Raw genomic sequence first — 19387 nt, forward strand, 5'->3', positions numbered from 1 at the left:
CATATATTCACCATGAAAAACATATAGGGAAAGAAAGAGATGTAGGAAAAATTTATAATCTTTAATCCTGAAACTTCCCATACAAGTAAATGCTTTGCTTATATACCTCACAGATTAACTTCCATGGAACTGGAAGGAAGATGTGCCCTACATCACTGCTCTCTGTATGAGTAACAATGTATGATCATATAGTATGACAGCGGTTATGAGCTTGTTTGGGTTTTGTCCGTTCAGACACTACCTGAAGATAAACACACAATTAAAAAATAAACTGCTGATTATTTTTGCCCGTGGGAACAGACATCCTGGACTTAATCTGAGTGATTTTAGGAATGAATCAGAGAATTTTCCGTACAAACAATCTCCTGGAATGGCTTTCCATTTGGAGAAAGGAATTCTATAGGTAAGAGAGAAGACAAAAGTGATATAAGAATACTTCTGTAAAATCCGGGAATTCCATATTAGGCCCTTAATTAGAAAAAAAAAATGTAACTTTACCTAAAAGATTGTATTACAATTAATGTTATTTTTAAACAACCTTACTGATTACTACAGAAATCTGTTGGACTAATTTTAATAAATACCACATGGCTTTTCCATATAAACTAAGGTATACACCCATAGTGCAACTGATTACTGTTACATAGTGGAGAAAAAATACTGGATCATTAAATCTTTATACATGAAGAACTTGGTCTTTCCTTCATTCAGTGCTCACTCAAATAGAGGCACAAAATCTCCAATTAAAAAGAACCAGCCATCCTCTAGGTTTTAATTTTTATTCAGCTTGTGCTTCCCTCTAACTTGGTCCTGACTTTCGTGCTGGCTCGGAAAACGCCTATTAAAATATGGCCTAGAGTTAAGAACCGGAGCCTCTGGGGGACTACTAGACCAGGTTTGATTTTGTCAGCCCTCTCAAATGACCCCATTAGTCTCTGAGAGGCAGGTTAAACAGCTGCAACACCCCACAGAGGCCTTTCTTCGGATGCAGCGCCCAGATGCTCACGTGCACCTTGATGAGGGTGAAGGATCCTCATGGGCAGACACATCCAGAAGGGTCTGCGCTCTGCTCGGGTTATCCTCCCATGTCCCCATGCTCAGAGGGGAGCTACTACTGCCTTATATGCCTTAAAAATGGCCCTGAAAGGGGGGGGGAATGACAAAATCTCTGTTGTGGAGCAGCACTGCCTGCAGCCCCTGCACCCTCTGCCCACCCAGGGCCCTTGCCACGGGAGGTCCTGTGCCAAGCCTCCAGCCCTGCTCTGAAACACAGGAAAAAATTAGGAGGTCTCCCTCTAAAGTCTTATCCACTTTGCTCTTGTGGCTAAGGGGGCTTTTGGAGGGCACATGGAGGGCCCCCTCTCCTTCCTCGTAGGCAGGTGTGAGGCTGTTGGGTGTGGGGATCTGCCAGTCAAGGACCAGCTGCAAGCCAGGAATGGGCAAGGGGCCTGGAGGAGAACTTATTGCTCATCTCTAGGTAAAACTAGGCCACTTTATTAACAAAGGAATGACTTGTGGTCCAAGGTAAATTAGTGGCTGTTAAAAACACAAGACCTAGGGATCGTGATTCCCAGCTCTGTTTCCTAACTTAAAAGGAATCAAAAAAGCATTCTTTAAGCTATATTCTGTCAATATGATGACCCCATATGCATCAGTGGATGTACATGTGCCAAACTTGGAGAGTGGAGGAGAGAATTTAGAAAAAAAATTAATAGGAATATCCAGAAGGTAGAAAAGTCTAAATAATCCACATGGAGCAGAGTTCGTGCTATGTTTTCCTAAGAAAGCATCTTGACTGAGGGGAAATTTGCATTGCTTTGCTTTTTTACCTTTTCAGGAAAAAAAAAAAGTATTTCAAACTGGAATAGAATTATGTGCTGAGGTTTTAAACCACATGCAGAGATGATTGTGAGAGGCAGGTGATGAAAGCTGCAATCATTCTAAGTGGCATATAAGAGACCTGAAATTTTACGAATAGACAAGAAATTGCTCCCTCTCTCTTACACCTGCCAATCCTCTTCTTGTGCCCTGTAAGACTGTCTTAGCTATGAATATCTGATTCACACTGGACCTTCAGTAGTTCATGAAGACCCAGGACTCTGCAGCTGAGCCCAGGCTGTGGTCAGTAGCGGGACTCCTGGAGCTGGGTAACATTTCAGTCTGCAGAGGAGTTACAGAATTGGGTCCCTCAGAGATCACTGCTGCATCACTCTGTATGGTGCTGCTTATCTGTGGCTTTTCTTATTTGGCCTAGAGACACGTTTCTCTAGTTTATGCAAAGCAGAAGTCAACGAAACAGATTTTTATCCAATCACAGTTTAGTCTCACTTGGATTTTTTTTCCTGCTGCAATATATTTTACTTTTGTTTACAACAGAAACAAAGCAAAAAAATTCCCTAAATAAACACATGGAAAAATCCCTGTGGTCTTTGGAAAAAATTTCTCTGAGAAGATATATTGCCTCATGCACTAATATATACAGTTCAAAGGAAAATAATGGGTGCATTGTTTCAACAAGAGAAATTTACTTTAAACATTTAAATAATTGAAAAGTACTGACACACACAAGGACAGTCATCTTGGTTAGTTAAAAGGCACAACAATATTTCCCAACAATATTAACAATGTTGAACTTCTAAGGTGATGGTGAAAGATAGCCAGCTAGCAAAGATGATTAAAGAAATGTGTACAGGTGGTAATGGCAGATGTAGGTGGAAAGTGTCAGAAGGAGGTAGTCAGGAATATTTTGGAAAGGTGCACTCTACCTGTGTAGCCCAGGGAATTGTCGCCATTATCAGAGGTGGGGAGTGGTGTCCCGCTGTCGTTCCCCCTCTCTAGGTCTTCGGAGTCTGTCGGAAACAACACCAGAGCTGCTGATGGGGTCACAGGAGTAACAGTAGTTGCCATTTTGATCACAACACGTCCAGACACAATTAAATCCACACATGACAGCAAGAGCCACAGTGCCAGCGCACGGCACACCTCGTCCTTCCCCCGCCTGCGTGGGGGAGCCCAGGGAAAGACGTCCGGGAGCATCGCCCGGGGGTCCCCAAAATGCTGCCCTGCCGTCCCCCTCTGCCCACTCCAAGTGTCCCTCTGCACCCCGCCAGGCACAGTGGCCACCCTGCTCACCAGCCAGCGCAGGCTGCGGGGAGCATATGGGGCCGGGCGGGCAGGGGAGCTGAATGCTAGCATTGCTAATTTTCCACCTTATTGTTAATCAAAGCTATTGACTGTGATCACTCCCCATCATCGCTTCATCTCCTGGCAATTACAGACTCAGGGGACTTCACCTCTTTGTGGGGAGGAGGCGGAGGGGGGTGGGGGGGTGGCTGTGTCTTGGCAAGCAGAAGGGGGGCTGCTCTACCTCTCTTTGGGGAGATGGGGCAGGGGAAAGGGGTAGAGCCCCTCCATGAAAAGGCAACAGTTTAGCTGTACAAGGAGCAAGATGCATTTTCTCACTTCAAAGATGATTGCAAGGAAACACTCCATTTTAATGTCACATAGAAAAACAACAACAAAAAAAAGGGAAGGCAGCTGGTCAGCTAAACACATAAATGAACACGTTTTAAGACCCCAAGATAAACTGCTGATCAAAACACCACAAAGCACCCCGAAGATAACTCATAATAATGAACTAAATCATTTGAAGCAAAAAAAAAGAAAAAAAAGAAAATCCCACTTGCTCTGAAAACAAAACAACACAACCCAAAGGAATTTGTCGTCAACATGACTACATATTTTTGCTTTTAATGTAAAACTGTTTATTAAACTTAAATCCTCTTTTATTTACTTTTGATAGTGCACTGTCCAACAGATAATACCTAAAAAGAAACATTAACATTTTGTTCAGAAAAAAACTGCAAGAAGCAAATCTCTTTGCAATGATATCACTACCACAACAATAGGTTGCTTATTTCTTTTGCTCTGTTGACAGGTGTCAGATAATTTATTAATTATTGTAAAGACCTTGAATAGGAAAGATACATTTTGCTCTCCCACACAGACATATTCTGGACTTCTGTAATGACTGAAAGTAACTGTTCCTTTACAATAAAATCCACATGCTGCTAAAAATCGTTCTGAACTTTCACAAAACACCTAAAGCAACTGTGTAGGAAACTAAAACAGAAAAAAACATAAGGAGATTTTTATTTTTTTTCTAGATGCCTAATTTTCTAGCTCAGTCAATCTTATTTTTAAAATGTGATGCCAAACATTCATTTTCTCCATTTGTATTTTAAACAATCTTACAGAGACACCATCCTTACAAATCAAAATATTTTTAAAGAATTGCAAAAGAAAAACATAAAGAAAACCAAAATCCTCAAGACCAATCCACTCAAGGGGACTTATTGGCAAAAAATATTTCTTTGAAAAAGTCAATTAAAGAATTGATAGCATGCCTTTCAAAATAGTGTCGTGCAAATTAAGAAAATAAAAGACCAAACAACAGAAAACCGGCCGAATGCCAAGATGATGTTTCATCTTGGCAGATGAAAGAAGTGAAATATGGTCATTTATTGGCCCATTCATCTTTGCTGGCTCACTAATGGCCAATGTCACGTACGTCTTTAAAATCTGCTCTGAAAATGGCTGTAGAGTGACTGAATCAACACTCTGATTCTCCAGATTGCTCTCTCATTTGCATTCAAGGGTTGATTGGGTCAAAGTTTTAAATTACAGCACTAAAGGACAGAAGGATGGGACTTTTTACGAAATTAAATGGCAGAGGCTGCGCCTACTTTTTTTAGGCAAAATGTTTATAATTGACTACAGAAATCCCAGACCGAGATTTCAGCCAATGAACCTGCTGATCATCATTTTGAAAGATTGATTGCCTTCTCAGAGATTTAGCCAGATACTACTCATAATGATGAAGGAGGAAGAAGAGGCACTGAAAGCTACTGGAAGTGTTCCATGTGTCACTGTAATGTCTGGTGTCATCTGCAAAATATAATTGCATAACAAATTGAACTTTTTTACCCAAGATAGTCCCTCAGACATGGTATTCTGAGCAATGGGCCACCCTCCTCACAAAACAACCAGTGCTAATGCCCTTTAGCAAAGCTCACTTAGAAGTTTAATCGGGAGCAGTTTCCAGTTCAGAAATGCTCTGCATTCAATAAAGCAAACAGGACATGAAAGCAGCAGCTTTAAAAACCAGCCTACAACTACTTGCAGTTACTTTGGCATTAATATCTTGACTTGAAACCCCTCAGTGAAGGGAAATGAGGGCATTAGTCTCTTTTTAACACTATTGGTATTTACATGATATCTCTTAGTGACAGTGCACTTGTTATTTGCAATCTAAAACTACACAGACATTATTCACTCTCTCCTTCTTCAAGAAATGCTACTTTTCCACCTGATATGGAAAATGATATTCAACTAATGTTAAATTATGATCTCTGGCTGAAAATGATTCCCTAATGATAATGACTGAAGTTCAGTTCTTGCTGTGGGTGAATTCTACCCATGTCACTGAGTAATAAGTCTCCACCCAAGTCCTACATTTTGTACTGTTGCCCTCTGTGCTGTGTAGAATTTAATTTCTACTCTGTCACAAGTTCCAGCTTTGCTTGGGGGTCCCTGTTAAAACTTAACAGAAGTAAGTACTATTGACTTAGATGGCACATTTCACTGTGTAAGGCACTCTGCTGAATGGGTGGTTAAAGGCCTGAATGTTAAGACATGACATATTTCTTTGCCTACAGTGCTGTAGAATCAGGCAACTTTCAACTTGGCTTTCCAAAACATAACGAAAGGTTTTACATCATTACACTTTTTGAACTAGTTGCCATGCCAGAAAATGTGAAGCAAACAAACTATAAAACCAGGAACAATTCACCTGATGTTTGAAAAATTTACAGCTCAGTCTGATTCAAAGCAGAGGCTGAACTTGGTGCCTCACCCCTCAAAGAAATGCCGTAATCACTCTGTATGAGGTTCCACAGAAGTGACAGAGAGAGAGATGTCCCTCAAAATAGCTCTCTAATATGGCTGGACATCTTGATGACAAGAAGAATTCAAACCAAGGTCTCTCATCTCTTAGCTGCTCTAAAGAAAAAAAAAAAGAGTATTTTCACTAGAAAAAAAAAACCCTTAAGCTTTAAAAAGAGCCTAGGAAGTAATTGGTTTTGTCATTATGGAAAAAAAACCCAAACAACAAAAACATCCAAACACGCCCAAAAAACAACACTAAAAAAACCCCCAACCTCTACAAAACAAAATCCAATTTTAAATTCAACAAAAAATTACTTTACCTGTAACTATACAAAACTTCAGGAAGAAGTCAAATGGAGTTGCCCTCCCCTTTTGCCAAATGAGTTTATTTTGGAAGAGGAAGTTGAAAAGTGAAGCCTTGACTACTGATGAGAAAATAAGGAGCAAACCACCACCTCTTAACAATTGCTACTACACTTTTCTTTCACAGAAGCATTTGAAAGATGCCTCATTTGAGAGGGCAAACCCCCTCAGTGTGATGAAAAATATCTAACTCCTTCTTGCCACAGAAGTTTCCAGAGCCACCACTCATTAAGTTGGGCAAGTACCTCAAGGCATTAAAAAAACCCAGTGAACATCTACTTTGACTTGGTAAGAGAGTGCCAAGTTTAACCAGTACTGAGTGATCCAGCTTTTTGGTGGAACTTTTTCAGGCTTAGTCAGCCCGAGCACAGATGACACGTTCAAAGCAGAAAGAGGATTTTGCATAATCATACAGATTCTGAACAAATTTAGGGGGTCCAATGGCAGTAGGAGAGCACCGAAGATTTACATGAATGTGGAGAGCCTTTTCCAATAAAATTTCTACTGAAATCTCTAAGTTATTCCACTTTGTTGGACTGCATCAGGAGCTACTAAACACCACTCATGCTTTAATTTATGTATCTTTAAACTCTCCAAATTAATGAGAAAATCCAAATACTAAGTATTTAGTATTGTTACTCATTCTCCTAGCTCCTCAGACCAGACAGACACACTTATTTTTGCAGCTACTTACATTCAAGTGTGTTGTGCAACCCTAACCCCAAAAATTGTATTAAACATGCTTTTAACCACGGCTCTGCTATTCACAGAAAAGTCACCAGTGAATTTTTTCCCCTCTGGTAACAGCAAGTGATGCCATCGGTTATCACTTCTTTTGAACCAGGAGATATGTCTGCATGACAGGTTTTATTGATGATGCATCCTTAAAAGTCCCCAAATGATTCAGTATTGATGCCCTGGCCTATCCTCCTGGTGGACACAAAGAAAAATTGAAAAGAGCCAAACAGACATAACTTCTTACTGCTGTAGGAATCTCATGTATCTGAGTTTCTACACTGGTCATTATTTACCTGAAATTCAAGTCATCTACTGAGAAATGTCTGACTATGAAAATAGTAACTGTTACCTTATTTAATTCCAAAATCTATAACTTCATTATTTCTTGTTATGTTTCTCAAAATTTCATTATCACCATCAGCACGGGGGTACAAAACCGGGAGGAAACAGCATGAACAGCATTTTGCAAATGAGCATTAATAAAAGATTAGGGTGAAGCAAATGAATATAAACTACTATCAATATTAGAATTGTGTTCTACAAATTGGATCAATTCCCATCGATTCCTTTCGAGTGATCTAGACAAATTCAGGAAGAGACATCAAAAAAAAAGCCCAACTGGGACTGCATCAAACCTAAACCTAAGATGAGGAACTAAATTAGTAGCCAGGGCTTTTTTCATTATTTTGATTTATTCTGGGTTTTCATTGGAGCTACAGTAGAAATACACTATAATATGTCTTAAGGAATATTTGGTTTAATTCTGTTTCTTCATTTGGTTATTCATAATGACAAAACATTTTATGCCATCAGAGTATAAGTAAGGATAGTACCTAAAGAGGAACTACTGTTAAAAGTCAAATTAATATATCTGTCAGAAGTAATTTTTGTACAGGGAAGTACTATCTAAAATTACATACTTATTTAGAAAAATGCAGACAAGCTTTTAAGAATGTAGACCTATTCTTCAGATGTGGAACAAAAAGGAAAAACCCATGTACAGAGTTGGGAATAATTAGGTCACCCTTAGGACTATCACAGCTTGGTAAACACTCACAGCTCCATATCAGAAGCCTATGTAGCATAAAGCTGGTTAATCTGATGAATAGCCTTACTAATGTTTCATATCATCTCAAAGGAAATATTCTATTATTTTTCAAAAGACTTAATAGATCACCTTTACAGAGACTTTCACAGTCAGTCTGCTAACTTGTTTAAATTGGATAACTTCAGGGAGTTATGACCATTTTCATCAGCTAAGAGTCTCCACAAGTAATAAGAAGTCCTTCATTAAAAATTTACGCAGCTCAGCTGCCTCATTTTAAAAGTTAAGAAAGATTTAAGCTAAGGGGAAAAGGTAAATTTGCTTTCACATAATGTCCTTAATCTGAGGGACTGGCACAAGTAAATAACAAAAAAATCCAAAAGAATGCTTTTTTTTATTAATGGCTTGTAAAAGTATGTTCTAGTAATTCAATTAGTATTCTAAAAATAAAAGGTACACATGGACAGGCACAGAAATGTTATTCATTACACACAAAAGACATTTTTCTGACTAGAAAAGAACAGTTTATGGTGTCAAAAACACCCATAGAAATGGATTGTTCTAAAACAAGGAAGTAGAAATTTTTTATTTAATGATTTGAAATTTTTTACTCTGTCTTCAAAGAACAGTGCATATGACTGAAATCCTGACAAAACCTCAGTAGTGGGTGCTATTTAAACACCCTTCCTTTCCTTTATTTTCACAATCCATTCAATAACAGTCTTTAACTCAAAAAACAGTAAATGAGTGAGGACTTTGAGTTATGCGAAAGCCGTAAACAACCTTGTCGTATCTTTCTAATTAATTTCTTTATTTATCAAGTAGGTAGAAAATCAAGGTGTTAGCAACTTCGACACAGACCCAGCAAATGAGTAGTATAACTGTGATTGTTGGGTTTGTTGTTATTTTTGTTCCCTTTTTTTTTTTTAAATGGCAACACTTGACTTCAAATTCTAAAGCCGAAGTCTTAGGTGGACTCGGTCGTGCAGGAAGCCACGTGGATGTAATTACACAGCAACATCACTGACTGAACACTTCAATTCTCAAAACTTGGTATTTATCAGAGGGCACATAAACATGCACTGTAAGACTTTGATGCTCCTTCTATCCACCTGCCCTCACACCCTGACTTCTCCCAGCTCTTCCTTGCGCTCCTTGGGCTGTCCCTTGTAGATCTCTCCTGCTCTGCATCTGCTCTCATTTCTTTCCCTGCCAGATAAACCCGAAGGTAACAGCCACTCAGGCTAATTAAATGGTGCTGGAAGTGAGTTAACAGGTGGTGGCCCCAGCTGCTTTAGTTGCAGGGGTAGATAAGAGACCCATCACTAGCCTGTGTAAGGCACTATGATTAATTAAGGACAAGAAGCCATTTTCAAAGGAGGGACAACAAGATTTATAACAGAATTTTCTTCTCCGAGGTAACAAGCAACTTTTCTCCAGAAAATACAAAAATAAATGACTTGTTCTGAAGTGCTCACCGGTCATCTTGACTGTGTTCAATATGGCACATGCATAAGACCTACCTGACATAGATTTCTTATCAGTATTTTGTATTTTCTTTTCAGTGCAAACTCTGAATTTTACCTTACTGTAGGGAATTTCCTCTCTCTTAAAAGATCTCTTGTTTTCTTTTCTTCCAAGTAAACTTACACATTTCTCAAGAAAGTTCTGATTACGGTGAGAACTACTATCAAGGCATTTAAATAATAGCAACTAATACCATGTACAGTTGAAGAACTGGTTATGCAACCTTCCCATGCAATCCTCCAATTCCACTGGACTTCTTGCAATAATCCCCTAACTATTTTAATAAACTCTCTGAGACTACACCCAGTCCTCCAGGCATTAACCCCTGGTGCTGCTGCTCCTGCGATTTCAGCCCTACAAGTAGGTTTTGAGGCTGAATTATGCAGCTGCTTTACAAGTAGCTGCCCCCAAAATAGTAGCAAAAAACTGGGTTCATTTTTTGTTTACTGTAGAGATAGAACACAGCAAAAAATCTACGATGCTTAATTACCCCTTATTTTATTCAGCTGAGTGGTGAACTTTAGGAAGGTGATGAATTTCCCTCATTAATGACTAACAAAGAAAATGCAGGAACTAATTCAACACACCAGCAGCCTTACAGTGACATGATTTAAAATTAAAACTACCAGAAAAATGAATATTGAAGGGGATGTACACAATTCAAGAGCTGAGAAAGTCCTTCCTCATTCCCTTGCTTCTCTGTATGTGCAAAGTCATCTTCTGAGTTGTCAAAGATATATCTGCAACACAGCTGTGTCATTTACATTTTACTAGTCTATCTGCAGAGCTCAGCACAAAGAATAATATTAAATCAATGTATGTCAATGCTTGTTTATAGAAATAATAGACATAATTGCCCTAATACACTGTCCAGCAAGGGACTGCACTGGCACATTAAGTCAGCTTAAAAAACCAGATATTTAAGCAAGGAAGTCGCTCTCTGATACCACAAGAATCACAGGTCCTTTTGTTTCAGAAGACACTCCTAGCTACATTTCTAGCTGTTCTGGGTTGGGTTGCCTCCTCCTCCTTTTAGAAGAGCAACATTTTGAACCATTTTGCTGTTGCCAACACCTTTCCTACCTTCTAACAGTGATTTCGGTCACACTGTGATTACTGATACCCTCAGCACACGGATTTCTCCAGGAAATGTGTCTGGTTGTTGCTCTTCTCTGTTTTCCCTTTCTTTTTGCCTCCCACAGTCCGAGCCCTTTGGCTATGAGAGAGAAACAAGCAGACAGGACAGGCTGTAAAGGTTCCCATCCTTTCATAACTAAAACCACTTACATTGTGTTTAACCTGTCCTCAGCACAAAGCAAAAGCATGCTGTAGCCTATGGGGTGATTCAAGGATTAAAAAAATGAAGGTTTAACCCTGTTGCAGTTTACAATTAAAATCTTTGTGGCCTACCATGAAAGTTATTTGGTAGGTAATGCACAGGGGTGATTTTGAAATGAAGTGAAAAGGTGACTTTGAAGGTAAACAAATATTCACACTGACTTGTAAAAAGACATGGAGTTGAAAAACATACCATGTCAATCAGTACTTCTCTCCAAGAATAAATTTACAGTAAGTTACAAGCATCATCAAATCACAAATACATATCCATGTAAAGTGGTAGTAAGTCAAGTCTGTCCAGAATTCCGTTTCCTCTTCACCTTCCAAATGTATTAAATGATTCTCACTTGCAACCCAATTTTTTTTTTTTTTAAAATCTGAAGAATATCTTCTTTTATTCATACTAAGTAGAGTTAAGGACTTCAGGAAAATCTTTGTCTTTTGTTACCAGATCACAGGAGTTCTCTTTGTAAAGCTCTTCCGAAGAGCTACTGCTTTTGTGGGGCGTAATGAAATGTAATCTACAAAGGAGGTTTTTGAGTTTGTGCCTCAGAGAGAAGAGAAGTTGTACAACAGGTGTTCCTCCTTGCTTTGTTTACCTGAGCTGACTACTCACTGCTCAAAAACATATCCTTAAGAAAACAAATGATGGAGCGTGTAAGCATTTGCCTGGAAAATTTGATATTAGGCTGAAGCCCTTTCTTGTTAAAGCAGCAAAATGCTCCCATTGACTGTATGCAGGGTTCTGTTAGCACAGCTGTGAATACTTCAGGGAAATGGGAGAAAGAGCCACAAATAAAGAATTAGCAATTACTATCTAGCTCATAATGAAACATACACATATGTCCCAATCAACTTAATAATTCTCAGTCTAAACCGGGAAAGATTCATAAAACAGTGGTAAGTTAATTTAATAGTTCCTAATGGTTCTTTAGCATCTTCCAGCTGGGAATCTCATTTCTCACTGTGATTAATGTCAGCCTCAAAAGAAAGCACAAGGTCAAAAATTACTCCAAGTTTATGAACTTAAACTGCAGACAAAATAGAACAATGATGAAATTAAATAGCCAAGGAGGGGAACAATCAATAACTCTTCTATCTTGTCAAAATTCAGCTCTGCAAAATTAATACCAGATAAGAAATCATACAACACAGCAAGGGGTACTTGGGTTTACAAGGATCTACAGATTTCTGTAAATATTGTCAATTTGTAATATTGTGTACATTGAGTGTAGGAATTACTAGCTAGAGGCAGTAATTTTGAAACAAAATAGGACCTTCAATAGATCCACAGGAACCCCTGAAATAATTAGAGCTGTAACTGGAAGCACAAAGCCCAGAGCAATAAGGTATGGACACTGAAAAATTATATGTTTTAAAAATGAGAACAATGCCAGTGCAAATAACAAAAGCAGCCACATCAAAATTTTGATGGATAACATGATAGCACAGTGGTAAAGATGGACCAAACCACATATCTGTGGTCCAAAACCAACCAGACCTTTGAGAAAACTGCCCAACAAACATAGCCTTATCAGAAGCTTCAGTGTCTGCATTGGTAAATCCAGAACAGCTAAATGGCAAATAGAAGGAAACAGCTATGCCACCCCTAAAAAGCAAAACCAGAAAACCCATAGTGCTAGAGACCAGGAAATTAGACTGCTCACAATAAGGTACTCATTTATCACGACAGCAATGAACTGAAAATGGAAGCACAGATGACTAAAAATTCATCGTGTCAGATTTACGTGTAGAAAGTTTCCCAAGTGTGTCATTGCTGACTGGGTCACAGCTTTAATACCTCTGCCCTAAAGTACAACACTGCAAGAGTGACAGCCTGAAAAAAACCGAAAAATTTCTTTAGCAAGCCCTGATTGTTTGTTTGTCCTACCTTCATTTAATGTGTTGGTGCAGCTGCTTTGGGCAGGAAATAAAAAATACTTCTGAAGCAACATTATACATATCACATGTTTCCAGCGTGATTGGTTCCATATTGTTGGGGCCCTCGAGCACCTCTAGCAGAGATCCTCGGCAAATTTAAACATGTCAAACTGCATAAAATCAGAAGGAGACGCTTTATCCCTGCGTGGCTACGGTGACTGCTGCCCAGCACTGGAATTCCAGCAGGGAAGATGATGCCCTGGCTTCCATCTGAGCACTGCATGCTCCCACAGGCTGCTGATAAGAGCGCACGGCCCGGTGGTTCACAACTCAGCGATACTCACCATTACTACTGTTAAATTTAAAAGACTGCATGCCGTGCCTAAATGTTTGCTAGTTTGGAACTTCAGCATATTGTGACACTAAGTATTTCTAGGCATATCCAAGATCATTTCAAATAGCATGTTAAACTCCTACCGCATGACAGAACAAAATGGGATGTCGTCTAATGTTTTTGCAGGCTTTGAGTTTCTTTTATTCATTTTGGTGGGAATATAGGTATGAAAGATCACGGGAAAAGGAGACAAGAGAACGATACAAAACCACAAATACAATACAAAAACCACCTAAAGAAAGAAAAGCATATTTAGCACATTGAAGGCAATTAATCATATTTCATTCTAGGAGGCCAGACTACAGAAAATTCCTGGAAAAACACTGTAATTTCAGAAGGCGCTAGATACGAAAAAAAGAGAGTAACACATTGGATCAAATAACACATCCAGCTAGAGACTGATCTGACACTGAACACTAGTTAGAAAGTAAAACAACACAGAATGGTATTGTTTTATTACAACAATTTTATATTTTAAATAGAAAAAGAAAACCTCGGAAGAGAGTGAGGGAATTTAAAAGAAAAGAAACTACTGAGCCTACCACATCATTCCCATTGCTCAAGCTTTACAGTGTATCTAACTCTGCCAAATCTTGTGTTGCTGTTGTTCTACAGCTGTAGAGTGATGAAGGAATTGTGATATAATCTTGAAAGTATAACACTGAAGATAAATAAGCTGTAAGTGTACATAAGTGCTCAAAACTGAATACAACTGCAGCATTAAGCAAGCCATTGAAAAAGAGCTTACATCTGAAGTAAAGACTATTTCAAATGTACCTCAGGAAGGCCTCCTAAAACCGTTAAATATTTTAGAACTTTTTCTTAGCTACAAAACACTGAGCAATAAAACCAGAAACATTCGTCACCAGAAGGAATATAATTAAAAGCCATCTAAGATGTTTTCCTTATAGTTTTTATATTTCTAAATGGTTACAGCAAATGGCTATGATTTTAAAAATGCATTTAGTCTCAGAAAAGTATCCACTGACACATACAACATGTATAAAGTTTTATATTCAGTGACGAAAGAAAACTGGGTAAGAAACTGAAATAAATAAATAAAGTTTTCCATAAGTATTGGCTGAATGTTAACTAGTTTTACACTGATTGGCACTCATGCCTAAGGAGGCTCCCTAGGTAGGCTACTGTTAAGGCTTTTCTCATCAGCTTGAAACTTGAACATAATTATGTTTGACTAGATTCAGGCTGAGCATGTCTGGGGGTCCTGCCCCCTCAGTCATCCCAGTCAAAGTCCTAGACAAAACCTTCCTTGCTCTCCTTGAAGCCTCCCACTAGAGGTATCTTTCTCAAGACAACCAAAAAGACAGAATTTGATGTACAGCAAACTCTTGTCCTAATATGTAGACAAAATGTAACTGCATCTCACACCCATTGGTTCAGACATAGCTTTGAGACTCCTTCCATCTTTATTTAAGATGTTAGTTAAGATTAGCAAGGGAATAGGAAGCACTAGAGCAGGATATCCAAAAGATGCTGACTCTGTGATAGCAGAAACCCTGTTCTGTGGAAACTCAGACTAGAGTAAAACACCTCCAAGCCCTTCCTCATCCCACTCAGCTGAATTTATCAACATATATTTCATAACCTGAATTTGTAACATGGACACAAATTCCATATTTTGTAAATATGAATGACTGACTCCAATTCCACTATTTGGATTCTTATAATTGAAAATATAGGCTATTCGTAACTAGAAAAAAATTCACTTGATAAGAAATGCTACAGGCACATGAAGAGTTTTCTGATGATATAGTATCAAAGAAAATTTAGTCGAATTTAAGCTGGCCCCTCATTTATCATAACCTATGGGCAAGTCAGTTAATGACTGTATTGATTCTCTTTTGTGTTCATTCTTATATACATCATCCAAGCAAGGTGAAAGTAACTATATTAATTTTAGAGAAAAAACATTTCAATGATAAATGTTTGAAATTGCAGTTAAGAATGATTATCACACAATGGATTTGCTGTTCTTAAATTATAGGACACATTCATATAATCACACCAGGATATATCATGTAATATGCACTAGGTGATCTCTGGAAGTAGTAGATTGCTAGGAACTGAAAGGGACTTCAACAGAATTGTATCAGCTGAGGATCTTTTACATGTTGAGTGCCACTTTTACACAAAACTCAGGGGGTCTGGGCTGCTTGTGAAACTTTGTTCAGTCAGAGAACAATGTGAAATAGGTGTCTGAGAATACAGTTTCTTCAGCCTACCAGTATCTGAAGATGAGGGGAGGGAAAAATATTCCATTTCTGCACACATCTGATTTCACAGGCAACTTACAGTGTTTTGCTTATTGCTCTCAGCGAAAAGTAGAGAGCAGGGAACATGATTCTCACCATAATATTTGTCTGTTTTGAAGAAAGATGATCAATGAAAGAAAGAAAAATTATCTTTCTTCTAAGGGGAGAAAGGGTGTGCTGCACTTTGTGCAGTTGGCTTCAATCTGTGAAGAAATGTATAGAGTAGATAAACTAGTACTTGATCAAAACACAGCACAACATACCAACTATTACCCTATCAACACAATATGTCTTTTAAAACTTCTGTTTTAAAAGTGTTGGTATTTTTCTTTGACCTTCCCCTTACCAAACATAACTATTCTTTCTTGTGCAACTGGTTTTCATTTTTCAACTAAACAGCTCAAATAATCATCTCTCCTTCATTTGGAGGCCAATTTGAACAGTTATTCTTTCATTTGATGTGTATTTAGAAAGTTCAACCTTTGCAAGGATCTTTTTATATATTTTCTTCATTTAAAAACTCTCCCAACTGCAAAAATTTTCCCCAACCAAGCCTAAAGACCACTAACATTTTTTTTCAAATGCTTCAGGGTTCAGGTTCTGTCAGCAGAAAACAAGGCAAAGTTTAGGATACATCTTTGTGAAAACCGTGTTCACAAAGGCTTCCCTTAGCTGCTTCAAGGTCACCGTGTTAGAGGAAGCTGCAAGGTGGTGGGGAAGTTTCTCTTACGATCTTGTTTAAGCTCTTTGGAGAAAAGAGAGGGAGCAGAGAGCGCACCCACTTCATCCAGTCTGTGGCTTCTTTCAAGGAAACAATAGATTTCTTTTGCATTTCCATCACGGGGAAAAAACAAACAAACAAACAAAAAACCCCACAACAACCTGAAAACAGATATCTGAGGAAAACAGAGCCGGATCTCGCGTTGCAAGGACACTCGGTAAAACCCTCGGTGGGTGTCTCATGCAGCGCTCAGCCCCGGGGAGAGCCTGGGCTCGGGAAGAGCCCCCGACGGCTGCAGCTGGGGCTGGAGCCCCGCGGAGGTCAGGGAGGTTCCTCCGGGGGGAGCTTCCAGGGGCCCGGCGGAGCTGAGCTACAGCTGCTGCTGGGAGGGGGGGGGGTGGAGATGGAATTATAGCGTGGAAGGGGCAGGCGGGGAGGGGAGAAAAGCAGAAAGTCTGAAGGGGTGAAAACGCGGAGTTTCGCTTTCGTCCCTCTGATATTCTCAGGAATCGCTTTTAAGGGGATGAGAACCATCCCTTGTAAGTCTGATTCCTCTCTGTCTTTATTCTTTGCAGGCATCCAGAGACAAGAGAAATAAAGTGATAATGAACAAGCATTGAAAACAGTACAGACTGCTGCCTGAGCCTCAGTGAAACAAGTGCAGCCAGATACAGGCTCCTTCAACAAACCTTGTGGCCATTTAGTTTAGGCAACAGCAACGAATAATACACAGTTATGATATGAAACCCACCACCACCACTCCCAACCAAAAACCCTTGCAAGTAAAAAAACCTCCTGTACAGTCTTATGGTCACAAAGCCACAAACTTGAAACCTCGGAAACTGTGGAAGTGAAGCTGCACAACTGATCTTATTACAACTTCCCAGGCACATCTTAAGTCATTAATTCCATGGCCCTATCCGAGTGTTCTCCCAGTCCAGAGAACAGATGATAGCACAGTCAACAAGCAACTGAAGTACAAACTGTTGGATGTATGTAGACACTGAATGCTGATTAGGAATCAGACTTCTTCAAAACCAGTAAATTTGCAGACACCACGGCTGAATGTTTTTCAAGTGTGAATTAATATTTTTTCCCCCAAAGTTTGCAAGCTGGAGGGGGGTATTGTTATCACCTCCATTTTAAAGCTGGAGATCTGAGATGCCATTGTGTTTAGAGTCAAGTTGTCTGAAGAAAGTTGCTCTCTTCAGAGTTCCACAACCAAGGCTTCCAGCTCCATGTTTAAAAGCCTGTAATGCTGGAGCTGGTATAGGGAGAAAAGGACACCAGTAAATAACCCAATACCCTGATGATCTCTGCATTTTGGTGCTTTCAGTCTGCTACCTGATAGTACAAGGTTGACTACTTTCAAAGTTTTAACCTAGTTAGCCAAAGGCACCAAGCAAGCCAAAGATATTATAAAACCCAAATGGGGACATTTCCTGCCTTTATGAACATTTCCAGACCAATAAATAATTAGCTGATTTACATACAAAGAAGCATTTCCAATTTTAAGAAACGATCAGTAAGCATGTAATAAATTTTTCACTTCCTCTGAATATGTTTAAAGTTAATCTGTAGCATTCTGAATAAGACTTACATTTAATGTCTACTTTTGAAAAATATGTTTAAAGTTATATTCAATCTTTAAAAATCTAGGTTTGTGTTTACATGGCTAATATGAAATCCAATATAAAAAGGAAACTTCGATTGCTGTCTCCTATTTTTCTCTCTTCTTCCAAGTCCTTCTCCCAACAAAGGAAAATGTAAACCCTAGTGCCAGTCGTAAGTGTGCACGTGGAAGAAAATTGATTGCTGAGGCAAAGTTCTGTATGTGCTGCAGCAAATAAGGTCACGCTGACAAAAGTTCTTTTAATTTACAGGAAACAGTTTGTGACTGATTGCTTGGGAAGAAAACAAAGGAGAAGTTATTTAGAGAATGCTGTGGCTCCTGGAATCAAGACAGCTTAAAGAAGGGGAAATCTTAAGAAGTGACAGACACCTTGAAAGAAAGACTGCTAGCCTGGAAACCATCTCAGCTGCTAACTTTTGAAATGAAATATCTTAATCTGTCACTTTCTTGCTGAGTTACCAGAATCAGATCAACAGTATTCAAATCCAGACAGGTACTAAGATGCCAGACACCTCTGTGGATCTATCCCTGAGTCTCTCTTTATCAATCTTACGATTTTAGGAATAAAAGACTAATGAATTATACAATATATATGTCCATAGCAAATTGAAATTTGTCTTAATGTCTTTATCATTACTACGAGTTACAATACCCACAATGTTTCAGTAAGAATCTGAAGGTTTGCCAAGTTATAAAGCATACATTTATCTAAGACATTTCTTAACCACTTAACTTTGAATGTTTAAGAATGGTGTAAATCCAATTCTTATCTTACTAATAGGAAACTTCAAAGAGGGCACTCTATTTTCATTGTAGTTACATCTTCAGAAACATCAACTGCTATACTCCATAAAAAAAATAGCTTTTGTAAGCATAAATTCGCCAGTACTCCTGAAAGCCAGCACTTTGCTGAGCCTGCATAGGTATTCACTATTTTCTAAAATAATGATTTCTCACATAACACCATTCATGTCTTAGAAGTAACAACAGGAATTTCCTTTGGCAGAAAGAGAGATAATAGTATGTTAAGTATTTAAAATGTTCTTTCTTCAAGTTTCTTAAATGATCAAGTGACAACTTAATCTTACAAACTCAGCTTTTATAGTATGAGACACCTAAGCTACAAAATATAACTGTGCCTAGCAAATATGAACGTAACATCCCAACAGATTAGTTTTTGTATTACGATAAATTAATGTCAAAATTGTTTCTGGTATTTCTGAGGTACTACAGGAGCCCCTCGCAGCATTTAAACATGACATTTTGCAATACCACTTGCTGTGATTCTGAAATGTTACAAGCTGGATATACTTTCCTTCTTTCCAGTGTCTCACTGCGTGCAAACCCCCCATTTGCAGAAACCTCATTAGCACCTTCTAAGACTGTTGGCTGAGGTTCTGCTAATTTGTATTAAGAATTGAACTGCAAAATAAGTGTTTTTTTAGTCTCTATTATATGGAAGCACTGCTTGTCACCACCAAACTGATTTCTGGGATCATGTCTAGGTGAAGAAGACGCAACAGCTTGC

At 38.7% G+C, this 19387-nt stretch overlaps 1 protein-coding gene across 4 annotated transcripts in view; it reads right to left on the reverse strand.

Annotated features, from left to right (window-relative positions):
* Positions 1 to 19387, reverse strand: part of ROBO1 (roundabout guidance receptor 1) — a 706479-nt gene that overhangs the window by 362773 nt on the left and 324319 nt on the right. For 3 of the 4 annotated variants that reach the window (XM_051781120.1, XM_051781121.1, XM_051781119.1), the window contains exon 1: positions 2766 to 3042. In XM_051781120.1, coding sequence (XP_051637080.1) covers positions 2766 to 3036 — 271 coding nt within the window. In that variant the 5' untranslated portion in view covers positions 3037 to 3042. Of the gene's footprint in view, positions 1 to 2765; positions 3043 to 19387 lie in introns of those variants that run through there. The other variant, XM_051781122.1, reaches the window with a different exon arrangement.

Source organism: Manacus candei, unplaced genomic scaffold, assembly GCF_025592945.1.
Source record: "Manacus candei isolate 608988 ecotype Guabito, Panama unplaced genomic scaffold, ASM2559294v1 h1tg000014l, whole genome shotgun sequence".
In the NCBI taxonomy this organism is placed as follows: domain Eukaryota; kingdom Metazoa; phylum Chordata; class Aves; order Passeriformes; family Pipridae; genus Manacus; species Manacus candei.